A 22,189-nucleotide genomic window follows, 5' to 3' on the forward strand; every position below is an offset into this window, starting at 1 on the left:
GACAAAGAGACAGACAGACAGACCAAGATAGAGAGAAGCAGGTGGGGCTTAACAGGGTAATAATCATTTTGATGCTTATTAGTCAATTCTAGAAATTATTTTAAGGAAGAAAAGGAAAGCAAATTAAACTTTTATATAATAGCCTATATAGCAATGCATACTAGGCTCATCACACTCTCACCACTCTCCAGGTTAACTAAGTAATATGAGAAGGTAATTTTTCTTTAAACTTACAGGTATAAGGGACATGTACATGGTTTTGAGAATAATTTACTTTGTTAACCTTGAAATACAACGATATAATAAAATATAACTATATTTTAAAGGAATAGATCCTTACAAGACCAAACTAACTCCTAGACCATGAGGTTGGCTTAGCTTTCTTTTTTCTTTTCCTTTTTTTTTTTTCTTCATTGAACAAGTGTTTGCCATGATGTTTCAATAGCAAGGCTGATGCTATGACTATGAAAGCTGCTATTTGCAAGGTACTACATCTAGAACCTCCAGGGACCAATCAGAGTGGTCACTGTTCCAATTAAACCATCAGGTAACATCACAACACAGTGGGGCGTAGCACTGAGACTCCATTAAGTTTCTATTTGGATGCTCAGAGGTCCCATACTATCTCCATCTTTTCACTGTGTTTATGTGAACTCCATACAGATAGGGGAACTTTCACACCTCCAGCAGCTTCAGCACATGGCCGTAGCTCCCAGATCCTCCATTTTGAAGGCATGTTCAACCTTGAGATTCTTTCTGCATCTGAAGGTTCACCACAGCTTTTGTGTAACGACCTTTAATGTAGAACTTATTGTAAGCCAAGTAACCAAGTATAGTTGTCCCTGCAGCAAATGTAGCAGCCATGATCCACTTAGCTGACAGGCTGAGCTGGAGCTGAGGCAGGCACACAATGTGGCAGCAGGAATGTGTGGCAGGAGCACTCAGACAGGCACTAGGGACTGTGGAGATCCACCTCAGGGCTCATTCAATACCACCAATAAGTTTAGAGGTAACAAGCATTCAATTCTATGATAAACTAATAACTATTGGACTTAAATGATGACTATCAAAATAAGGAGAGTAAATAAAGCTACTGTTTAAAAATATCAATTGGTGACTACAGAATTAGAGGATCTGTTATCAGAAAGATCAAACGATACCTACAGATTATATTTTACCAATAACTTAATATAAACAATAGTTATAACTAAATAAATAATATCAATGTTAGGCTGAATATTAGCAATATGGTGCTCACATCAAGTAACTTAACAGTGTTGATGTATTTCATGCTAGTTAAAAACCTCCTTTGGGTAACTACACTCTATTTTAAGTACAATGTCAAAGGAGATTCTCGGACAGGTCCAAAGGCATGTATACAGAATTTTTAAGCGATAAAAATGATTGTGATATAATAAATATTTAAAGAAAAAGTTTCTAATCAAAGTGGTACACTTCTTAAACCCCGCACTAAGGAAGCTGAAGCAGGAGGATGAGGGTTTAAGCATCTTAGAATGTACATACAGTGAGATCCTGTCTCAATAGAAGGGAGAAAAACAGAGCTACATGGGCAACAAGTCATTTCGGGCTAAACCTAACCGAGTTAATAACTGTCTCCTTAAGGAGCGTTGTCAAACAAATAGCACCAGAAAATTCTAGGCAAGACTCTTAAAAGGGAATTCCTGTGACAGAGTCCTGTATGTAGTCAAATGGAAGTGAGATTTTAAAACTTGTATTCTAACTCTAAAATTGTTTTACCCGGCAACATTGATTAAAAAATGCAAATCACCCCCAAAAGTAGGTCACTTAAAACTTTTACCTCGTTATTCTGTAACGGCGGTTTTCCACTTTTCTTACTGCAAAGGAAAAAATAAGAGAACTTTATTTGTTATATGCTTCCATAATTAAATTATTCTAAGATGTCAAAAAACATACAATTCTCCAAATGGTTTTTTCCTAACCAAGAAGCAAAATTTATTCATTAAGAATAGTTCAGGGCTAGAGAGATGGCTCAGCGGTTTAGGGCACTGACTGCTGTTCCAGAGATCCTGAGTTCAATTCCCAGCAACTCCATGGTGGCTCACAACCATCAGTAATGGGGTCTGATGCCCTCTTCTGATGTGTCTGAAGACAGCTACAGTGTACTCACATACATAAAATAAATCTTTAAAAGAACAAAACAAAACAAAACATAACATAACAAAAAGAACAGTTCCTATGCCTCTTTACAGGCTGGGTGTTTGCTTATGAAACACTTGGGCCCAGAAGTGTTTCAGACTTCCTAGTTCTTCAACGTTGGAATATCTGCTACATACATTTTACCAGATGTAAAAACCCAGGGTGCTCAAAGGTTTCACTATGTCAGATAATTTCAGGGCAGACATGTTTAATTTGTACTAAGTATTGTTTAGAGAAATGACTCATTAAATGTTAGGCTACTAGTATTATGAACAGTTGGTGGTATGTGTGTGCACGCATGTGCGTGTGTTAACTCCCACATATCATGTATACTTTTTTCTGTAACTCTTCCCACAGAATGGTGAAAATCTATCTGTCCATTCTTGAATCAAAGCTTGGCCACATAACTGTTAGCCAGTGGGATTTTAACAAGGCAACACAGAGCTGCATGTGCTTAAAATATGTTGAGAGTAGGAGGAAGGACCCAAGTGTTGAGATTTGGTCTTTTACTGTATATTTTAATCTCATCCCCAAGATGAGAGTCTGCAGTAGACCTAAGTGAGCTATGTGACCTTGCTCCCAAGTTATTTCTGATTGGTAGGTAAAGATGCTGTCAGCCAATAGCTAGGCAGAAGAGACACAGGTGATGGTGGGGGGGACATTGTTTTCGGTTTCCCAGGCTTGGGAGTCAAAAGAGAACCAAGAGGGGAGAAAGGTGGAGGAGGAGGAAGAGAAAGTTGCCATGGGTTAGGTGAGTCATGAAAACATGGCCCTGAGGGCTGGCCAACTGGAGTTAAAAGCAGCCCAGATGAAACATGGTTAAATAATAACTCGAGGTTATTGATAGGAAAGTAGATTCTAATAGCACAGAGGTCAGACATCTGCCCAGCCTTTGTGCCGTTTAAGGCTTACGGTAAATATGAAAGTTGTCTGTGTCCTTTATCTGGGAATTGAATGATAGAGGGGGGTAAAACTGTGCACTGGGACTAAAAATCTCTACTACGCTCAAGAAGCGGTTTATTTTGTCTCAGTTTCAGAGGCTGCAGTCCACCCTGACAGCAGAGCAGCATGCACCACGAAGAGCATGAGAGGGTGAGGCGGCAAGCTGCCTTCTGTCCCTTTACCCCATCGAAGCCCCCAGTGTGGCAGGTCCACCCAATTAGTGAATCTCCTCTAGAATGTCCTCACAGACAGTCCTGCATCTGGATTCGGAGTGTTTCTAACCAGTCATGCTGACAACTCAGAGTAGCCATCACACCAGGAAAACCTTTTACTGTGTCCTCGCTGTGTACACGCTCAGCATCTGTACCTCTCTACCACATGAGTAACCAACTCTAAGCTAAAGGAGCTGGCTGTGTCTGTCATCTGCACATTACAGGTGAGGAAAGTGGTCTGCAAGCAGTAGCTCGGGCTGGTGATCTGATTCCTCGTCCTGCTCCCACTCTGCCCAGCGCCTTCAGCCTGGCTTATGTCCTGTCTGTAACTCACTATCCTGTACTCCTTCAACAAAACACTAACCACATTCTAAATTCCTGTTTGTGACTTTCCTTCCAGTGCAGAGGTCTGACGAGGTGAGCAGTTGGTGCAGATTGGTTTATCTCTCAAGTTAAAAGTCCAGCATACTTGGAATATGGAATCTGCATCCATGAACAGAGAGAGGAAAGCAAGTTTAGGCAGAACTCCAACAGATCTAACACTCAGCGAATCAGATAGATGTCTGTGGTGGTTTAAATGACAACCATTCCCTATAGTTTTGGACATTGGAACACTTGTTCAAAGTTGTCTTGGTTAAGATGTTTCATCACAGCAGTAGAGAAAAAGCTAAGCTACGTTCTAAGTAAGTATTGTAAAGAATGCTGTGTGATGACCTGAAAGGTCTTTATACTTCTGCATTGCTCACTTATCCAAATGTATGCTGCTCTTGTTAACTCATGACCTGGGGATTCATGTGTCTGAAGCAGACTCGAAACATAGGCTGCAAGCACATTGCTCGGAGGAAGGCAGTAAGACTCTCTTAAAAGGGGCATCTTTGTTGCGCATCTCCAAGTCATGTATACGCAGGGGCCATGTACAAGCAACCCTCTTCTGTCAATGCCTCACTGGGCTCAATCTGTACATTTCATTTTCAGCATAAAGACAAACAAGACCAAGCAAAGCTAGAAAGACAAACCTAACTCCAAGTCAAAGAATGGTTTTTAGGGGTTTTTTGTTTGTTTTGTTTTGGTTATTTGTTTGTTTTGAAACAAGGTTTCTTTGTGTAGCCCTAGCTGTCCTAGAATTCCCTCTGTAGACCAGGTTGGCCTCGAGTTCACAGAAATCTCCCTGCCTCTGCCTTTTAAGTGCTGTTATTAAAGGTGTGCACCACCACCGTCCGGATGTTTCATTTTTAAAAGTGCTCATGTTGGGGCTGGAGAGACAGAGCAGCAGTTAAGAGCACTGGCTACTCTTGCAGAAGACCCAGGTTCAGTTCCCAACACCCACATGATGGCTCAAAACTGAAATTCCAGTTCCAGGGAATCTGGTGCCCTCTTCTGGGGACCATGGGGACAAGGCACACATGCAGTACACTTAGAAACATTCAGGCAAAAGATTTATAAAATATAAATATAAAATGTAAAAATACTTATAAAATAAAAATACATAAATCTTTTTAAAAAACAGTACTTAGTGTTATTGTTCATAATTTAAGTGTGTATATTATAGGATTGTTTAAAACATATTACAAACTATAGAACTGCTACAAAGCAGAAGTGATATCAGAATGAGAGAAAATATTGGCATTCAAAACAAAGAATGTTTTAAAAAGGCAAGCAAACAAGTAATTCAAAAATTAGCAACAGTCAATATTCAAAAGGCATATAAGTAGCTAATGGATACATCAAAACATGTTCAACTTTATTCATCAATAAAATGCAAATAAAACTACACTGAGAGCTAGAGAAATGACCCAGCATTTGAAAGTATTTCCTGCTCTTTCAAAGGGCCCACATTTACTTCTCAGAGTCCACATTTGAAGGCTTACTACAACCTGTAACTCCACTTCCTATGGCTTCCCACTTACCTGCACAAGACATGGTACACATTAGCTCACACAGGTATACACATAAATAAAAAAAAAGAATGAATACTTTTTAACAGTTACAGTGAGGAGCTAGCGAGATGGCTCAGCAGGTAAGAGCACTAACTGTTCTTCTGAAGGTCCTGAGTTCAAGTCCCAGCAACCACATGGTGGCTCACAACTACCCTCTTTTTGTGTATCTGAAAACAGCTACAGTACACTTATGTATAATAATAAATAAATCCTTTTTAAAAAGACAGTTACAGTGAATTTACCTAATACCTAATAGGATCACTATCACCAGATAAACAAAAGATAGTAATATTGGCAAAGATATACAGAAAAGGGAATTCTTGTACAGCTAGCAAGAACATAACCCTGGGTTATTAAAAAGAAAACACAAATTCCTCAAAAATTTAAAGTAGAATTCTTAACATATGATCCAGCAATTCTACTTGTGGGTATATAATCCAAGAAAACAGGATCAGAATTCTGAAGTAGTGCCTGCACTCTCATGTCCACCCCCAAATCAGCTCTCCCTGTGCCCTCATGCCACTGCCAAATGGCTCTCCCCATGACTTTCTTCCTCTAAATCTCCACAGCATTCTCTGTTTAGAGCACGTACCTTGAATTAATCTCATTTGACCTAATATACAATCCACAGAAAACATGTCAACCTTAAGCAATAAATATCCAAGAGCTAGTTCCTCAGAAATAAAGCAGCTGGTAATCTAATCCTAAAGGAAGAATACTGGCCAGCTAAGGCTGTGCCTACCTTTTAACTCCAAGGCCATGGAGACTGAGGCAGGACAGGAAGCCAGCCTGGAGTTCACAGTGAGGCCCTCTCTCAAAATTAAAAATGTAAGAGGAATACAAAAGCACAACACAAAAAATTATTACAATTTTAAAGCAGGGAGTCTTTATCTCTGGATATCTTATAAATTAATTTAAAAACTTGGATGATATGTCTAATTTCCTAGAAAAACATAAATTTCCAAAACTGATCACCTATTCAGGAGTGAGATAAAGGGAAAAATAAAAGTAAGGAATTGGAAAGATGAGACATTGAGAAAATTGTCAGATAACACCTCCTACCCATCCCATCCCAAGAAAAAGCATCACACCCAAAGATTTATAAAGAAAACTCCCAAAGAACAGACACCTGCAAAGTTGAAACAGCTACCGAGCATAAAGCATTATAAGGCATTATATTTGCTTTATATTTGTTTCATGTATAATGTCACTACTAAAACATAACAAAAACTAGATTGTTCTTATCCTGTCAGTAGTTCTGGGTTTTATTTTTTAATTTTATACCATGAGATGTAGTTTGAATCTAAAACTTTTAAAAGAAGCACAGTTTCCAGAATAAGTCCAGATTCTACAGCACGGTACTGAAGCAGCTCAGGTGTTGGCTCCTGCCCAATCAGGCTCATCTGCCCCGAGCACAGACTCTATGTGAAGATACTCTAACATTAATCAGGTTAAACTGTGACGTGACAGGTCTCTGACCATCCCCCCTTATAAAGTGTTAATCCATACACTGTCACGCTGCACTGTCTTTATAAGTTACTGCTGCTGCTTAGAGTCTTCCTAGGCAAGCGTCATAGCACACACTTCTTGGTTCCCAGGCTGAACCAAGAAGACTATGAGTTTCAGGCCAACCTGGGTTACATAATGAAAACTTATTTCAAAAACCAAATCAGCCGGGCGTGGTGGCACACGCCTTTAATCCCAGCACTCGGGAGGCAGAGGCAGGTGGATTTCTGAGTTCGAGGCCAGCCTGGTCTACAAAGTGAGTGCCNAAAAAAAAAAAAACAACCAAATCAGCATCGCAGAGGAGGCTCACTGTTAAGAGAACTTGGTACTCTCAGGAGGGGCCTGGCACCCAGATGGCCACTCACAGCCATCTTTTATTTGACTTCTTGAGATAAAGGTCAGATTGGTCCTCCTCACATTCACTGTGTGCTAACAAAGGGATTAATATATCTCCTTTCAGTTTTAAACTGAACCAATCAGGATGACAAACTATCCAGCAACTCTATCTTAAAGTCTTCTTTGCCCAATTTTTCCCTCCAAAGAAAGAATGCCAAGTATCTCTGCACTCATCCGCAATCCACACAGTGCATCTGCCCCTCACCACAAGGAGGGATCCCTGTCCTCGCCATCTCCATATCACTGATGCCTAACACTGTCTGACATATGGTAGATACTTTCCAAACTTGCATTTTGTTTTCTCCTTTAAATTTAGTTTCAGACCAAGACTTTAGAAATCTGTCTATGAAGAAGAAGAAAAATCTAAGGACCAGATACATGAGTGGCTCACTCCAGGAAAGGCGGCAGATCGACAGAACAAGAGAGTGAACAGCTTCCTTCCTTCAACAGACACCTGAGGGGACAGGACACCTGGCTTTCGTGAGACCCACGGGACATGGCTGTTTTTAATAAGCGCCATTTCAAAATAAAGCTCAGCTAACGACCACATTCACTTCCTCCTACCAACTAGCATTTTCCCAAGTAATTCAGCTATTTGTATTTCATTGTGAATAAAGTCGGAATTTTAGACATCTCCCTGGACACAAACTACTTTCACAGATGGCCAAAGTGCTTAAAAAAAATACACAGTCAATACACAAGTCAATTCAATAAAAATCTGGAGTTTTTCTCTTCCATTAACTGACTTCTAAGATTTAGAAGACAACTGAGGCCAAAAGTATAAAACCTAAAAAGCCAAATGCTACCGACAATAGCTACATTTCTTAACACTGACGCCAAGTTTTCTAACAATATGTTCCTATAAAGCAAACAGTACATACCCATATTTAAGTCAGTAAATAGAGACTTGAAGACTCATTTATTTATGAGAAAGAATCTAACATGAAACATGTTTTTCCTTATGGAATTCTCAAATTAAATTCCATTCTTCTAAGTACTCAAGAAAGGCAACTCTGTCATCTCAGAGGCATGATTTCTGTTTTCTAAAATCTAAAGGGAGCTGAAACCATGCCGTAAAATATGGAGACAGTGAATGCAAAACACTGACTTTTGATCCCCTGGACTCAAAATCTGTTCTTAAAGTTGTGTGGAAGGATGGAGAAAAGAAAGGAAACCAACAGCCCTGGAGAGGAAACAAGAGTGGGAACAAGAAAACTCCACAGGGGACAGACATATACAGGAAGAGGCCTTCACACTGTACTAAGGAAGAGTACGTGTTTAAAGTAAGGAACTACCAATTTAGGGACAGCTTAGTGGGTACAAGTACTTGAGTTCAATCCTCCAAACCCACGGTGCAAAGAGAACCAACTCCCTAAAGATGTCCTCTGACCACCACACATGGCACATTAGTGTATCCACAACATACATAAGTAAAACAAAATTAATTTTAAAAGAAATAATTATTTAAAATTAAGGAAATATATGATATGCAATTAAAAATTGAAAACAACCATTTTATAAGCTTTGAGCAATACTACACCATACTACAGGCTCACAGTAATAGGAATAGTATTGCCTTCAAAGAGATTACAATCTAGCTAGAGTAAAATACAGATAGAACTATAAAATCAGACAAGCACTAGATCTAAGCAGTGCTTTGAAATACAGAGAAAAGTGGAACTAATGCTAACCTAAGCCTTTACTCATGTAAAACCTAAACTGAGACTTGGCATGGAACAGACTTAGTGTGGAGGTGACATAAAGGAGGTGGAGGTGAATAATGACATGGATACCATGAGCAGAAACATTTATTTCATAAGGGGATAGAGAAAGGAAAGAGGCCCTTTCTAGTGAAACAACAACAATAACAAAATACATTTACCTTAAAGACAAATTAAATGTGTTCTAGCTATAAGCACAGTTATAGCACTAGAGGGAATTTCTGGATCAGAATTCTTATGACACTGTGTGTGACTTTGGACAACTTATAGAATTGTTCTGTACCTTGTTTTCCTGACTACAAAATGGAAATAATACCACCATCAGTTACAACATCTCCATCAGTTTCCATCAGCTAAGACACATACAGCGTTTATGACAGGACCTAACACATGGTGAAGATTCAGATGTTAGTGCTATATGAGGCAGTGAGAACAGACTAGAGTATATAAATTATCCCGTCAGCCATAATCAACACCTAACAAAGGCAGTAGCTATACAGACAGGAAGAACAGCCAAGGAAATTATTAGAAATGATGGCTGGAGCAGATTAGGTGTGAGGATGAACTCAGGAGGGAAGTGAGAAGGAGAAAGGGTGCATGCTCAAGAACAGGTAAAGGCAGGGAAGTATCAGACACCTTCAGCTCCAAACTACTGCCCAGCAAAACAAAACACTTTCCTTCCCACAGACCACGCACCTGTGGGAAGAGCAGAGGGCAGCAAGTCCTTGGCCATAATAAAGAATAATAGTAAAGAAAGAATTCTATAAAGCAATTGTTGGACTATGTTTTGTGTTCATATTCCAATAAGAGAACTATGTGGAAACCAGTCAAAGACAAAGGAATGTTTAGATTTGAGTTTATAAGTGGAGAAGGTGATTTAACGTGACAGAGATTTACTATTACAATGATGTAACTATAGCATGAATTCTGAAATATGAATCCTGCTTTTGTTTATTAATATGTAGACTGGCATTCCACCTAGGTAATCTAAAGCCAAGTGCTCTTTAAAGAAAGACATTAGCTGTTAAGTTTCAAAATAATTCTGAAAGTTAATTTTAGATCAAATGTCCAGGCGACAGCCAACAATAATCAAGCAAAACTACACACTTACCAAGACTAACAGAAGTTACAGAAAATGCAGACCACAGATTTCAAATGTTTACGTTTCCAGAAATGCCTTAAAAACAATATACAGAGTATTATTTTTAAATACTCTGTAAATGCATTTTTAAAATGTTTTTTGTTTTATTTTACTGTCTAAGTGTCTTGCCTGAATGCATGTCCGTACAGCCCATGGGTGCCTGGTACCTATAGAGGCCAGAAGAAGGTATCGATCCCCTGGCACTATAATTACAGCCATGTGGGTGCTGGGAATTAAACTCTGGTCCTCTGGAAGAGCAGCAAGTGCTCTTAACTATAGAGCCAGCTCGCCAGACCCATAATTTTTTTAAATATAATATTATCCACTAAGGAAAAATAGATGAAAGTAGCACCTGACCTGAAAGGACTAAATAAAATTTAAAAAATAAAATATACAACTGAAATAATTAATAGGATTAACACATTTCAGACAGTTGAAGAAAAATTTTCAAAGCAGGACTGAAGAAATGCTCTGTGGTTAAGAGCGCATACCAGAGGATGCAAGTTTGGCACCACTCAGATCACATGGCTCACAACTCCCTGTCACTCCAACTCCAGGACACCAGACACCTCTGGCCTCCACAGGCACCCACACTCATATTCACAAACCCACACAGACAAACATATACATAACACATACAGGCACACATGCATACATAAAAGGAAAAAATGTTACATAATTCAACATTATATTTTAATAATGAATATAACAATTAACTTTGTTTTGTGTTTACTATAAAATCTTTTTCAGCCCATGAATAAGTCTTGATCATTCTTCTGGATCATAGTTCATTTAAAAGAATTTGAGTAAAAAGATTTATTCTTTACGATCCACATGATTAGGTCAATCTTAATTGTTTGTAGATTTAAGGTTTCTTATGTATATGAGTGTTTTGCCTGCACATATTTGGACCACTTGAGTGGCTGCTGCCCAGTGAGGTCAGAAGGTAGCAGATCTCCAGGGACTGGAGCTACAGATGGTTGTGAGCCACCCTGTGGGGGCTGAGAAGCAAACCTGGGTCCTCCGCAAGAGCAACAAAAGCTCTTAATGTTGAGCCATCTCTCTACCCCCGATAAATTCAGTCCTAAGGACTCTCACACCTAATGTTGTAAAACCTCTTTGATTCCTTGCTCACAAACGAAAAATAATAAAACTATCCCAAACAACTGATGTGAACAATAAATGTAAATATGTCTAAAATATAAGATTAAAAATTCACTAAACAGTTTATAATACTATCTCCAATTTTCATGTCCCTGCTAACCCTTCTCAATGTCTTTGTTCAAGCTGTTTTCCACACTTGGAACACCTTTGACTCCTCAAGGAAAAGAAATTAAGATTGTGCTCAAAGGTGAACTCTATCCATATAAACAAGCAAATTAATTAAATCTTCCTAGCTCCATGTTCTCTCCCAAAAGACTACATTCCTAACCCAGATCTAGGAATTCTTAGGTTATATGGACTGTCTATTATTTGTACTTCCACATTCATTCAAAGTGCTAACCTCACCGTCTAGCCTATTAAGAAACAGCATTCAACTGAATGTACTGGGTAAGTTTTATATTTTACCCCACACTGATCCCACTTCCTCCAAGGGGTATTCTAAATATAACATAGCAGGAGTGCTTGAGACTGAACTAGAAAAGTGGAGCTGAAACGTTATACTGCATGGCTCTTTCAAAGGTCTTCTCTTTGTGCATGTGTACATGTGTGATACACACGTGTGATGGTGTGTAGGTGCAGTGGTAAGCTAATGCATGAGGGCCAAGGTAAGTGTCAGTGTCTCGCTTGATCACTCTATTTTCATATGCTGAGGTTCATAGCTTGCAATTCTCAGGAGGAGGACATAGTCTCAGCATCCTTTGAGAAGTTGGTTTATAACCACCTACTGATCTCAGGTCAGCCTACTTCCTCCAACCCTTGGTCTGGAAAAGGAAAATATATCATTCTATTACAAGTTCTTGTTTTCCTAAGCTTATGATATACTGAAGAACAGTAATAACACTGAATTTAAAGCCCTCCATATAAGCCCATACACAGTATTTTTGTTATAATGTGGAAAAAAAGTAGTTTTAGGGCCAATGAAATGTAACATAACAGATAAACGATAGGTGCTTTTTCCTTTTCGTGTTTAGTATTCAAATTTAAGATGTATTAAAACTTTTAGTATTCAAAACTGGTTAATATTTGAAATAATGAAGCATTAAAGGAATAATTTTAAAACTATTCCTTGGGTCTAGTCTAGTGCTATTTACTACATTAAAATAATTACTTGCTTCTTTAGAGACACAATGTTGCGGGTGCGTGGTGGTGCACGCCTTTAATTCCAGCACTTGGGAGGCAGAGGCAGGCGGATTTCTGAGTTCAAGGCCAGCCTGGTCTACAAAGTGAGTTCCTGGACAGCCAGGGCTATACAGAGAAACCCTATCTCAAAAAGCCAAAAAAACAAAACAAAACAAAACAAAATAATGTTGCTTATTTCGCAGGCTTAAGTTTCATAAACATTTTAAACTGAGAACATACAATGGGTAACATATAAACAGAACACAGTAGCTAAACTGTTACACACCCAAGAAGCTGCTCCACTCCACATAATGCATCATTTGTTAATGCCAACAGCCATGAACTATTATGTTAGGGCTGGCAGTGCGTGCCTGCAGTCTTAACACCTGAGTAATGAGAGGCAGAAGGCTCATCCTTAATTGCACAGCTGAGTTCAAAGCCAGCCTGGGTTCCGTAAGATCTTGTCTTGAAATACGTGAATAAATAATAAGGAAGTATATTAAATTGTGGTCTGAAAAAAATAATAATAAAACAAGTATGTCATCAAGATATCTACACATGGAGTAAATCATTCAGTCCGAGTATGTGTGCCTGATGCTACGTACAGTGCTGAGGCTGCTGTGCCTATGTATGGGCATCACGCTACTGACCATGCTCTGATGAACGTCCTTTGCCACTTATCTTTATTCTGTTGCACTCACTCAGATTTGCTATACTAGCAACGGATAAGAAAGGTAATTTAAAAAAAAATGCAAAACCATAGTAATATATGCCAGTAATCCCAAAATTCAGGAGACAGAGACAAGAGGCTCAGAAGTTTGAGGTCATCCTCAGATACCCCGAGTTCAAAGCCAACCTGGGCTAGATGAGATCCTATCTCAAAAGTTAACAAAACAAAATCAAAACATAACATTCATAGTTGTTCCTAACCAAATACCATAGTGTGTGTTACAGTTTCCACTGAAAAACACAGCCAACAGTCCAAGTCCTGTGTCCTATGCTTACCTATTGACACAGATGGCGACAACCAAAGTGACTCCAGTAAAAATGTCTTGATTTTTCCTAACCAAGGGCCCAATGCCCTGATACACAGTACAAATTCCATGTTAAACAACCTCTAACATTCCTTAAGACTTTCCAAAAGTAATACAGAAATAACATCTTGAATAATTTTGAATTTAATTTGCTATATATAACTCAAAAAATGTAATTTTTTTCTTCTCTATGACTACAGTGTGTATTCTACGCTGAAAGACAAGAGGCAGGGAATACTTGTCAGGCCCTAGATGAGTGGATCTTGAGAAAGTATTACAATGCATTTCTCTAGAGATATAGCATGGCCTGAGAACTTAGAAGAGTGTAGTAAATGTTAGGAGTAAATGAGTTTACAGGTCAGACTAAAATCAGTCTGGTCTCTGAAGCGATGGTGGCGACTCTACACACTAACTGTTAGACTAGCCACGGTCTCTCCTGCTTCTGTAATGTGAGAGCAAGCTCTGTCTCAGTAGCCTCATGCTGACAGCTCCATAGCCCAGACAGAAAGACCCTTCCCTCCAGTTCTAACAGAATTATTTCAAAAGGAGGCTCTGCTCAGTAAGAAAGACAAGGAAAACAACAGGTCTGTCACCAGAAGATGCTGGTGAGTTACAGGTAAGATCCAGAACGAGTCTCAAAGGGTATCTATTAACAAAAAGGTTATGGCTTACCTATACTTACTCTAATCTGATTTCTTTAACTTATGAGGAAAGCATACAGAAAGAATACTAATTAAAGGAACAAAAGTTTCAGATGATGTGATACACCAAAGAGGATGTGTATTACCCAACCAATACTCAAGGTTCAAACACATCCACGGCAACAAAGGAACGATTTGAAAAGGGAAGTCAGTGAAAACTATTTGGTCGTCATAAAAATGAGTGCAACTTCATGCTATTTTAACCAAAGCCTATAGTCTACAAAGTAGGTCACAGCTCTATTCTGCTCCCAAGAGACCACATGTTGAATACTATGAGTTTAGACCACCTCTTTATCAGGTGGAGAAATACAGAGTATCCTATTTAGGAGATGCCAACTGAAAACTTGTAAGACCTGAAACTATGTCTCGAAAACCAGTGTGATGCCCTAAACGTAAAAGGATCCATCAACTTAAAAACTATTTAAGGACATTTTCATTGAAACATTTGAGGAGCGTTTTTTAGGAAGCCTCAGCAATTTCTGGGTAGCTAACAAAGGGATATTTTGTTGTCTTTTTCGTTTTCTTTTGGTAGGCATAATGATGGCTTCTGAGCTGAGCACTGGGTTAAGATGTTTTCTTATTCAATCTTCACATAACTGGTGGCTTAAATAAATACTATTATCCCTAGTCTTCTGAGTCTCAGATAAGGTGCAGAAACTGATGAGATGTCATAGATAAGGCATGGCTAAGTGACCCTCTGAACCCTTACCAACCGAAAAGACCCAAAAGGTTAGGGCTAGGGTTAGGGTTAGGGTAACAAGAAAGCTGCTGTTAAATTAACGATAGCCATGCCCTAAGCAATCAGTATGCCAAGCTACTTCATGATCAAGATGCTGCTGCTGCTGGATGAAAAAAACCAAAACCTCATTCTCGCTAATCTATAAAACACATGGAGACTAACTTTTTAATATTGTTTTGCACCTCTAAAAGAGAAAAAAAATCCCTCAGTAATGGCAAATTATACTAACACTCATTCATAGCATTATCATTTTGCATGACTTATTTTAAAAAGTCACATCAATCTGTATAGTTTAGGATGTCCACATTATTAATCCTATTTCCACAATTTTGTCCAAAGAAGCAAAAAATATACAGTACTGTCCCTAAAATTTCACAGGCATGGATCAGTTGTAGAACTCCTGTTAGCACCAGCAAGGCTCTGAACTCCATTTCAAGTACTACGAGAAAAAAACAAATCTTCCACAGTGAAAATACACAACAAGAAAGATTTAAAATAAAATGGGATAGAGCCATAAAGCTGTATCATAAAGGTCATAAAGAAAAACAGGATTTATGCCTTAAATGAAAACAGCAAAACATGCACTTATAACTGTAAAGGGTATATAAATACAGAATAAGCAAAAATAAAACCATGTTTACTATATTTGTGGTCATATAATTTATTTTTAATATTAATTTCTATTCCTTAACTGTCAAAAGTTGGTTTTTAAAAATCGTACATTAACACTATCATTTATATTGTTTCTGAACTTACAAATAGAAGGCATAAGAGGTCTAGTTCCCAAAAGGTTAGGTTAGGTTAGGGTTATAACAAGAAAGCTGCTTTTTAAATTAACAGTAACCATGCCCCTAAGAAATCAGCATCCCACCGGTACAATCACTGAACAGTATTTTCTGAGTACAATTTGCCAAACCCAATTCTACACACCAGCACTATATAGACCAATGAACAAAGAGACAAAAGTTCCTTCCTTTGTGGAGCTTAATTACATCCCAGCAGCACAGACGTACAGTAAACAAGGTCCTTAAGTACAATGACCAGCACACTTGGTAATAATAAGTGCTAAGGAGAAAGGTATAGCCAGGAAGGGACACTCGAAAAGGATGTTATTTAAACTGAATGGCAATAGGTCTGATTGTGATCTAACTGATCAATGACTGAAAGAGGGGAGGAAGTAAGCAATGTGACAGCCATGGAAACAACATTCCAGGCAAGGAACAGCACACGCAAGTGCACTGGAACAGAGGGGCTGCCCTGAGAACTGTAACTAACTGGACCACCTATACCACAGACAACACTTCTTACAACCCTCATCTGGTCTACCACAACTGGGCTCAGTACGCTGCTGCTGCTGCTGCTGCTGCTGCTGCTGCTGCTGCTGCTGCTGCTGCTGCCAAGGATGACGACAACACACCCTTTAATGCTTTTGAATGTATGCTTCCTGTACGCATCTCCTTTTATTCTAGAAACCCAAGTAAGGCCAGCCATGCAGCTCAACTCAACAGTACACTCTGAGGGTGCCATTCAGACCCAGTCCCTCACATGGGACTCAGACAAAACCCTCAGTGAACTTGTGAAAGAAAGGTGAAGCCAGCCCTGCAGATTCAAGGAAAGGACAACTTAGTCTGCAGGAAAGTTAAGAAGTAGCTGCTAGATAGGAGGGCATGCAAATGCTACAGCAGAGCCTGGCAACAGGCCCTCAGACTCAGGTTGGGGAAACGGCAAAGAAGTTCCCAGTAGTGGGACTATATCAGAAAGGTCCTAACGAAACAAATCTTAAGTTATTTACTAAGCTGAGATACAATCTTTGCTACTAATTCTACTGACTTTCTAACAGACTCTTCTATAATAGCTATTTTGGAGGTCATGCTTAGATGCAAAAAAAGCAACACAGATATGAGACAGGCTCAAAAGACAAGAGGTGAGTGGGACCTAAAATAAAGCAGAAGCAAAGTTGTGAGTGAGAGAACTATGTGCTGCCTGAAACTGCAGGAAAAGCTGGGGAGGAAACTGTGCCCCACTATTTACAGACAAAAGACGAAGGTGTACGTGACACACCCAGCCAGATTACACCCAGTGAAGCAGAGTACGGCAGGCAAGGCACTTGTATGCACAGTTAAAAGCAACATGATCATCGCTTAGATCATCAAGAGCAGCTAAATACTTCATGTCAGGGTGACCCTTCTCTAGCCCTTTAAGAATGGTAAAGAACAAAGGAGACAGAGAAATTACAGATAAGGCTGATCACATGGATAAAGCTCCGAAGCCAGGAAGGACGACAGCCTGCTCACAGAACAGTGGAGAAACTGGCCTATTTGCAACACAGAGTACCAACTGGCAGACAAGGCCATAGTAAGATTAGCCAGGTAAGACGAGACCAGGTGGAGAAAAGCTCTGAAACCTCGGATGAGAAATCTGAACTTCGTTTCACAAGCATTGATGAGAAGGGAAACTGCTTTCCTCTGTCTTCAGTCTTTCATGGCTTACTTACTTAGCATAGTTAAATTCTGCGGCAATGGAGACTGGTCCCTAGCCTTGTATTCGAGCTAGCCTTACTGATTCCCCATTCTTCAGATCTCAGTACAGACTCTGGGGTACACTCATGACTTCTATGATGACAAGGCCTGTATTTGCTTCCTCAGCTTCTGTCCGCTATTCTTTAAAAAGTTCTTCCACAGCTCTGCATCACTTATCCCCTCAGTTACATGTACTGTCTATCCTGGGATACATCCAAATGAGGGGTTTAAATATCACTCAAGGTCTCCCTAGCTCAGTGCTAAGTTACTTGTCTAGCATGGACAAGGCCTAATAGGTATGATCCCTGTACAGCAAAAAATAAAAGTTAAGTAAACTGGAAAATTAAGCATGACTCAGTCCAAAGCCTCAAAAAAATTCAGATTTTAATGTAAGCAGAAGCCAAGAAAAGAAACCCGTACAAAACTAAGTAGTGTATGCTAGAGAAGAGGAATCTTAGTGTCAGAAAAGCAAAGGGTAGACACATTAGTCAGAAGTTATAAGCCATGCAAAACACCTGAGCTAAATCTCAAAATAAAAATAACAGTGGGGAGAAGGGGTTGAGCCTGCACAGAGCGCAATCAGACCCCAAAGAAAGCCAGCCTAGCACACTCAACAGCCTACAAGTGAACTGCACATGGCTGCAGAAGTTCAAAACTCAAGCAAGGGCCAAACCACTAACACAGTAAGCTAGTATTCAAGTGTCTGCACACCCCACTGCACCATCTTCTTCACTTTCAACATTCCATGTTTAAGTCTTTCCCTAACAAGAATATAAGCTCCTTAAGATGGCTTACTTATTTTTAAATGCCACATAGATCTGTCTCGTACAGCATGTAGCACAGAATTTAGCATTTTTGTTTAGCATAGCCTAAACAAACAATTCCTTTTTAGTAACTTTTGTCCATGAGTTAAAATAAGAGTCCACTGCTTAACGTAAAGTGGGAAAAGTTAGCACAATACTGGTAGGAAATTATTAGAAAGAAATACAAAGGAACTTTCTCAGGAGACAAAAATGTCCCAATTTATGACAGGGATTTAATACAAGTGTCTCCATTTGTTTGACAAGTGTAACTAAGAATTGCACATTCCAATAAATGTAAGTTTTACCTATAAAAAGGAATGGGATCAAACAGATGGATGAGACAATATGGGTAAAGTGAATAGGGGATTATAATTATATATATATATATATATATATATATATATGTGTGTGTGTGTGTATGTATATATACATATATATGTAAAATATTCCATAATAAAAGTGTGTGTTATTTAATAGGGTAATAAAAATTACATTAATAGCATTTTAAAGTAACAGAATTTTATCCACTTTAGTATTTAGAATAATGTTGCAACGTAACTTCTGAAGTACTTTTTACAAGTTCTGTTAGCTCTCCAATTCCAAGAGATTATGTACTGGGAAGACAAACTTACTATTCACAAGATGAACAAAAATAAAGACAAGCAACCACTTATTCCTTAGTTAAGTACCAGACATTAAAATTAATTAGCTCTGTTACCAAATGCACCCAAGGGCCAGTAAAATAGAAGGTTAAAATTAATTAGCTCTGTTACCAAATGGACCCAAAGGCCTGTAAAACAGAACTTCCACACTGCGAAACCAAAGATAGGGATTGAAAGATAAGAAAGTACACAGTATCTAATACATATATATATGTGTGTGTATATGTGTGTGTATATATATTCATGTTCTAATATTATTAGATATATGCCTATATAACCTGTAGTTATATAGTAGTGACTTATGTAAGCTCAATCATTTTTATCTCAATAATGTATGCTTTGGATTTATCTGCTCATCATCTGCATCCTCACCCCTCAAAATGTTTAACGTCTAAAGCAAAGATTTTGCTACTCCTCCGACAATGAAAGATCAACAACTCTATTTTGTTCAGTAAACTACCTGTTGCATAATTCTATCTTCGGAAAGTTCACAAAGTTTCTCAAAAAGATTTTTTGAATGGCAGATGAACAGCTTCAATTATTTCGGAAGATAAACTGTGTTATACCATGTCACCTCTATTGCTATTATTTCCCAGTAGAGCTGTTGGCTTGGCCTGTGACTGGAAAGAGACATAGGGGTTTTCTGGGTACTGATAACAGTCTGCTGTTTGATCTGGGCACTGATTACACAGGTGTCTTTTACCTGCAAACCTGACAATTATGCTGCATATTGTTTTCTGTATGTATACAGTGTCCCAGTAAAGAGAACTGCTTTTAAATCAGTCAGAGCTGTTAGCAGTCAAGTTCCCTCACTACTAAAATACCTACTCTAGGCGCTGAAACACTTCTCTACAAAGACTAATTCAAGTAATTAAATGTAAAGCATTTAATATGTTCTATCGGCACATTCCAAGTAACTGATAACTTCTAATCCCAAATGAGAGTTCAGAAAGGGCACGATCTAATAGAAAAATATTTAAAATCAATCGTCCCCCTCCAAGAACCCTTAAAAAGGACGAATAGTATGTGAAGGAGAGGCATATCATTATTTTGTAAAGCTGATTTAGGAAGAGAAGGGCCAATGCTGCAGCCAATGAGCAAGTAGATAAGACAGAAAATACTTCATGAAAGGATACATGGAGCTCTCTGCTAGTATTTTTGGCCAAATTCTAATAATAAGATAGTCCGAGCAAACCAAAAGCAGGAGACAATAGTACCTGCCCAGAGGGTTGATGAAATAAAATGCATGAAAGCATTATTCTAAGACTGGACATTAAATATCCAAACACTAGTAAGAATGCTTAGTTAGGAAGTAACCTTTTCTCTATCGCTCGCTGAAATCAAATGGGCGACAAGAAATTAAAATTGTGCCTGTAATCTCACCCCCCAGAACTCAATTCTCCATTCTCTCCTAATCTCCCAAAAGTTCAAAGTAAACTTTAACATTCTCTCCAGGCAGGTAGCTGTATGGTGTAATTAACAAGTGATCTTCACCTAAAACACACTTTCACCTTTCACCTATAAAGTCGACGGAGGAAACTTTGTCCTCCACACACCGCTGAGCCAATTCAACCTTTCCAAATGAGATGTCAGGGCATTCACTGACCAATTCCGGAAAAAAGAGGGCACCGCTTTAGAAGAAAACCGTGCCCACTGGACCCAGAAAACCCCAAGGAACGCCCCTGGCCACTATCCACCGCCACTACTCCGAAGTCGAGCTGGCGAGTAATGCCCATCCCGAACGAACGCAAACCTTAGCGTTCAGTGGCGATGAGATGGCAAAACCAGAATGCACCCATAAAGTTGACATGCAGGGGGAGGTGGTGAGGGGGCGCGGCTCCCTCCCGCGGTGTTGAGATTGCGCGGCGGCCGCCAGGCCGAGGGCCGCGGGGCTCCGGGACCGCTGGCCCGGTTCCGCGGGCACCCGCGCAGCTCGGGACCTGGGAAAGAAGGGCAAGGCGCGCGCCCGGAGCTCCCCGCTCGGGCCCGGGGAAGGCGGCGCGGCCGCGAGCCTCACCCGTGCAGGCCGAGGGCGCGACGCCGCTTATGGAGTAGGCAGAGCAGCAGGAACGCGGCCCCCGCCAGCGAGGTGTTCCGCGCCGTCAAGTACTTGCTGAAGGCCGCCATGGCACCGGCAGGGCGAGCGAGCCGCGGGATAGGGGACGCGCCGGCGACAACCTCAGTGCAGGAACCGCGGGGGAAACTGGGAGGATAGCTCGGCGCCGAGAGAGGGCGGGGCCGGCCGCGCGGGAACGCCCCCTGGCGCGCGCCGCCGCGCCGAGCCCACCGTGGACTTTGGCTTCCCGGGCGCGCGCGCGGGCGCGGGGCGATCGAAAGGGTCTTTCCCCGGGGGGACGCTCTGCGCACGCGCGGACCCCCGCGGACTCGGCCGGAAACGCGGCGGGCAGACAACGCTAGTCCTCCGCGCCGGTCTCCAGCAGCCCACGCTTCGGCCTTGCGATCTCTGCTTGCACACACCCTAGCTTTCTTTCACAAGAACTGGAAGAGCGGGCCGGGCCTGCGCCACAGACTCCGTGGGCCCTGCCCCTCCGCCACCCCCTGGATGGGTCGGTACCACCCTCTTAAAGAAGCCGGGGGAGGAGGGGAACGGCCCCATCACTGAAAAGGTCATTATTTGCAACTTAAAGAGTGAAGGGAGACCTGGAAAAGAAAGACTACAATCAGATATCTTATTTCAAGTCGCCGTGGATTGGGTCTCTAGTTCTGTAAAATCGGTTTGGGAGGACGGGTTCACCACTCTGTTAATTTTTTAATAAGAATAATGTAGTGGGGAAAAGCTCAGAGTGCGTGACAAAAAGGAGTTTTAAGAAACAATTACTCTTTTTGGGTAGATATGTACAGGGATGGCGATAAAAAAAATGTATTTCTTTATGTTAGTTCTGGTCAAAGAAAGTTTGAGAAACGCTGTTCTTTGCAAAGGGACATTCAGAAATAACAATCGTGCGTTGTATTAATGCTGGCCTTACTCCCAGAAGCAGAGGAGCTTTACAGATTACAGCATTCTTCTCCTGTCCCACCCCTATCATGCAGAAAGTGTTATCCCTAGCGTTTAGTCTAGCGCATGCACAATAACTTAATGAATGGCTGTTTTCAGTTTAAGAAACTGTCGAGAAGCAAGTGTCAGAAAGGAAGCTTCTAAAACCTCACAAAATACATAAATGTTGCCTACGCATAAAAGGAACCAATGAAACAGTGATGCCCTAGGTGTTTTCTCTGTGTGAATGGTTAAACGGTTATGAGAATGGCAAAGAGCATACACCATGGTGTGTGCTGTGTGCAGGTGCTCAACAGTAGTCAAAAGTCTAAATTACGCAGAAGTAGAGCCTGTACCAAATCCTCCATATGCCGTTTGTGTGTTTCCCCATTACCCTGGGATTCACTTAGGTAATTAGGT

The 22,189-nt window shown here is 40.2% G+C and overlaps 1 protein-coding gene across 2 annotated transcripts in view; it reads right to left on the reverse strand.

The window, feature by feature from the left end:
• Abcd3 (ATP binding cassette subfamily D member 3) overlaps window positions 1-21,269 on the reverse strand; it is a 58,585-nt gene extending 37,316 nt beyond the window's left edge. Inside the window, exons 1-2 of one of the 2 annotated variants that reach the window (XM_029475605.1) lie at window positions 20,792-21,269; window positions 1,820-1,856 (exon numbers count right to left, since the gene is read on the reverse strand). In XM_029475605.1, coding sequence (XP_029331465.1) covers window positions 1,820-1,856; window positions 20,792-20,901 — 147 coding nt within the window. In that variant the 5' untranslated portion in view covers window positions 20,902-21,269. The remainder of the gene's footprint in view (window positions 1-1,819; window positions 1,857-20,791) is intronic. The other variant, XM_021157215.2, reaches the window with a different exon arrangement.
• Between the last annotated feature and the right edge of the window lie 920 nt (window positions 21,270-22,189).

This window comes from Mus caroli, chromosome 3 (genome assembly GCF_900094665.2).
Source record: "Mus caroli chromosome 3, CAROLI_EIJ_v1.1, whole genome shotgun sequence".
NCBI lineage: Eukaryota > Metazoa > Chordata > Mammalia > Rodentia > Muridae > Mus > Mus caroli.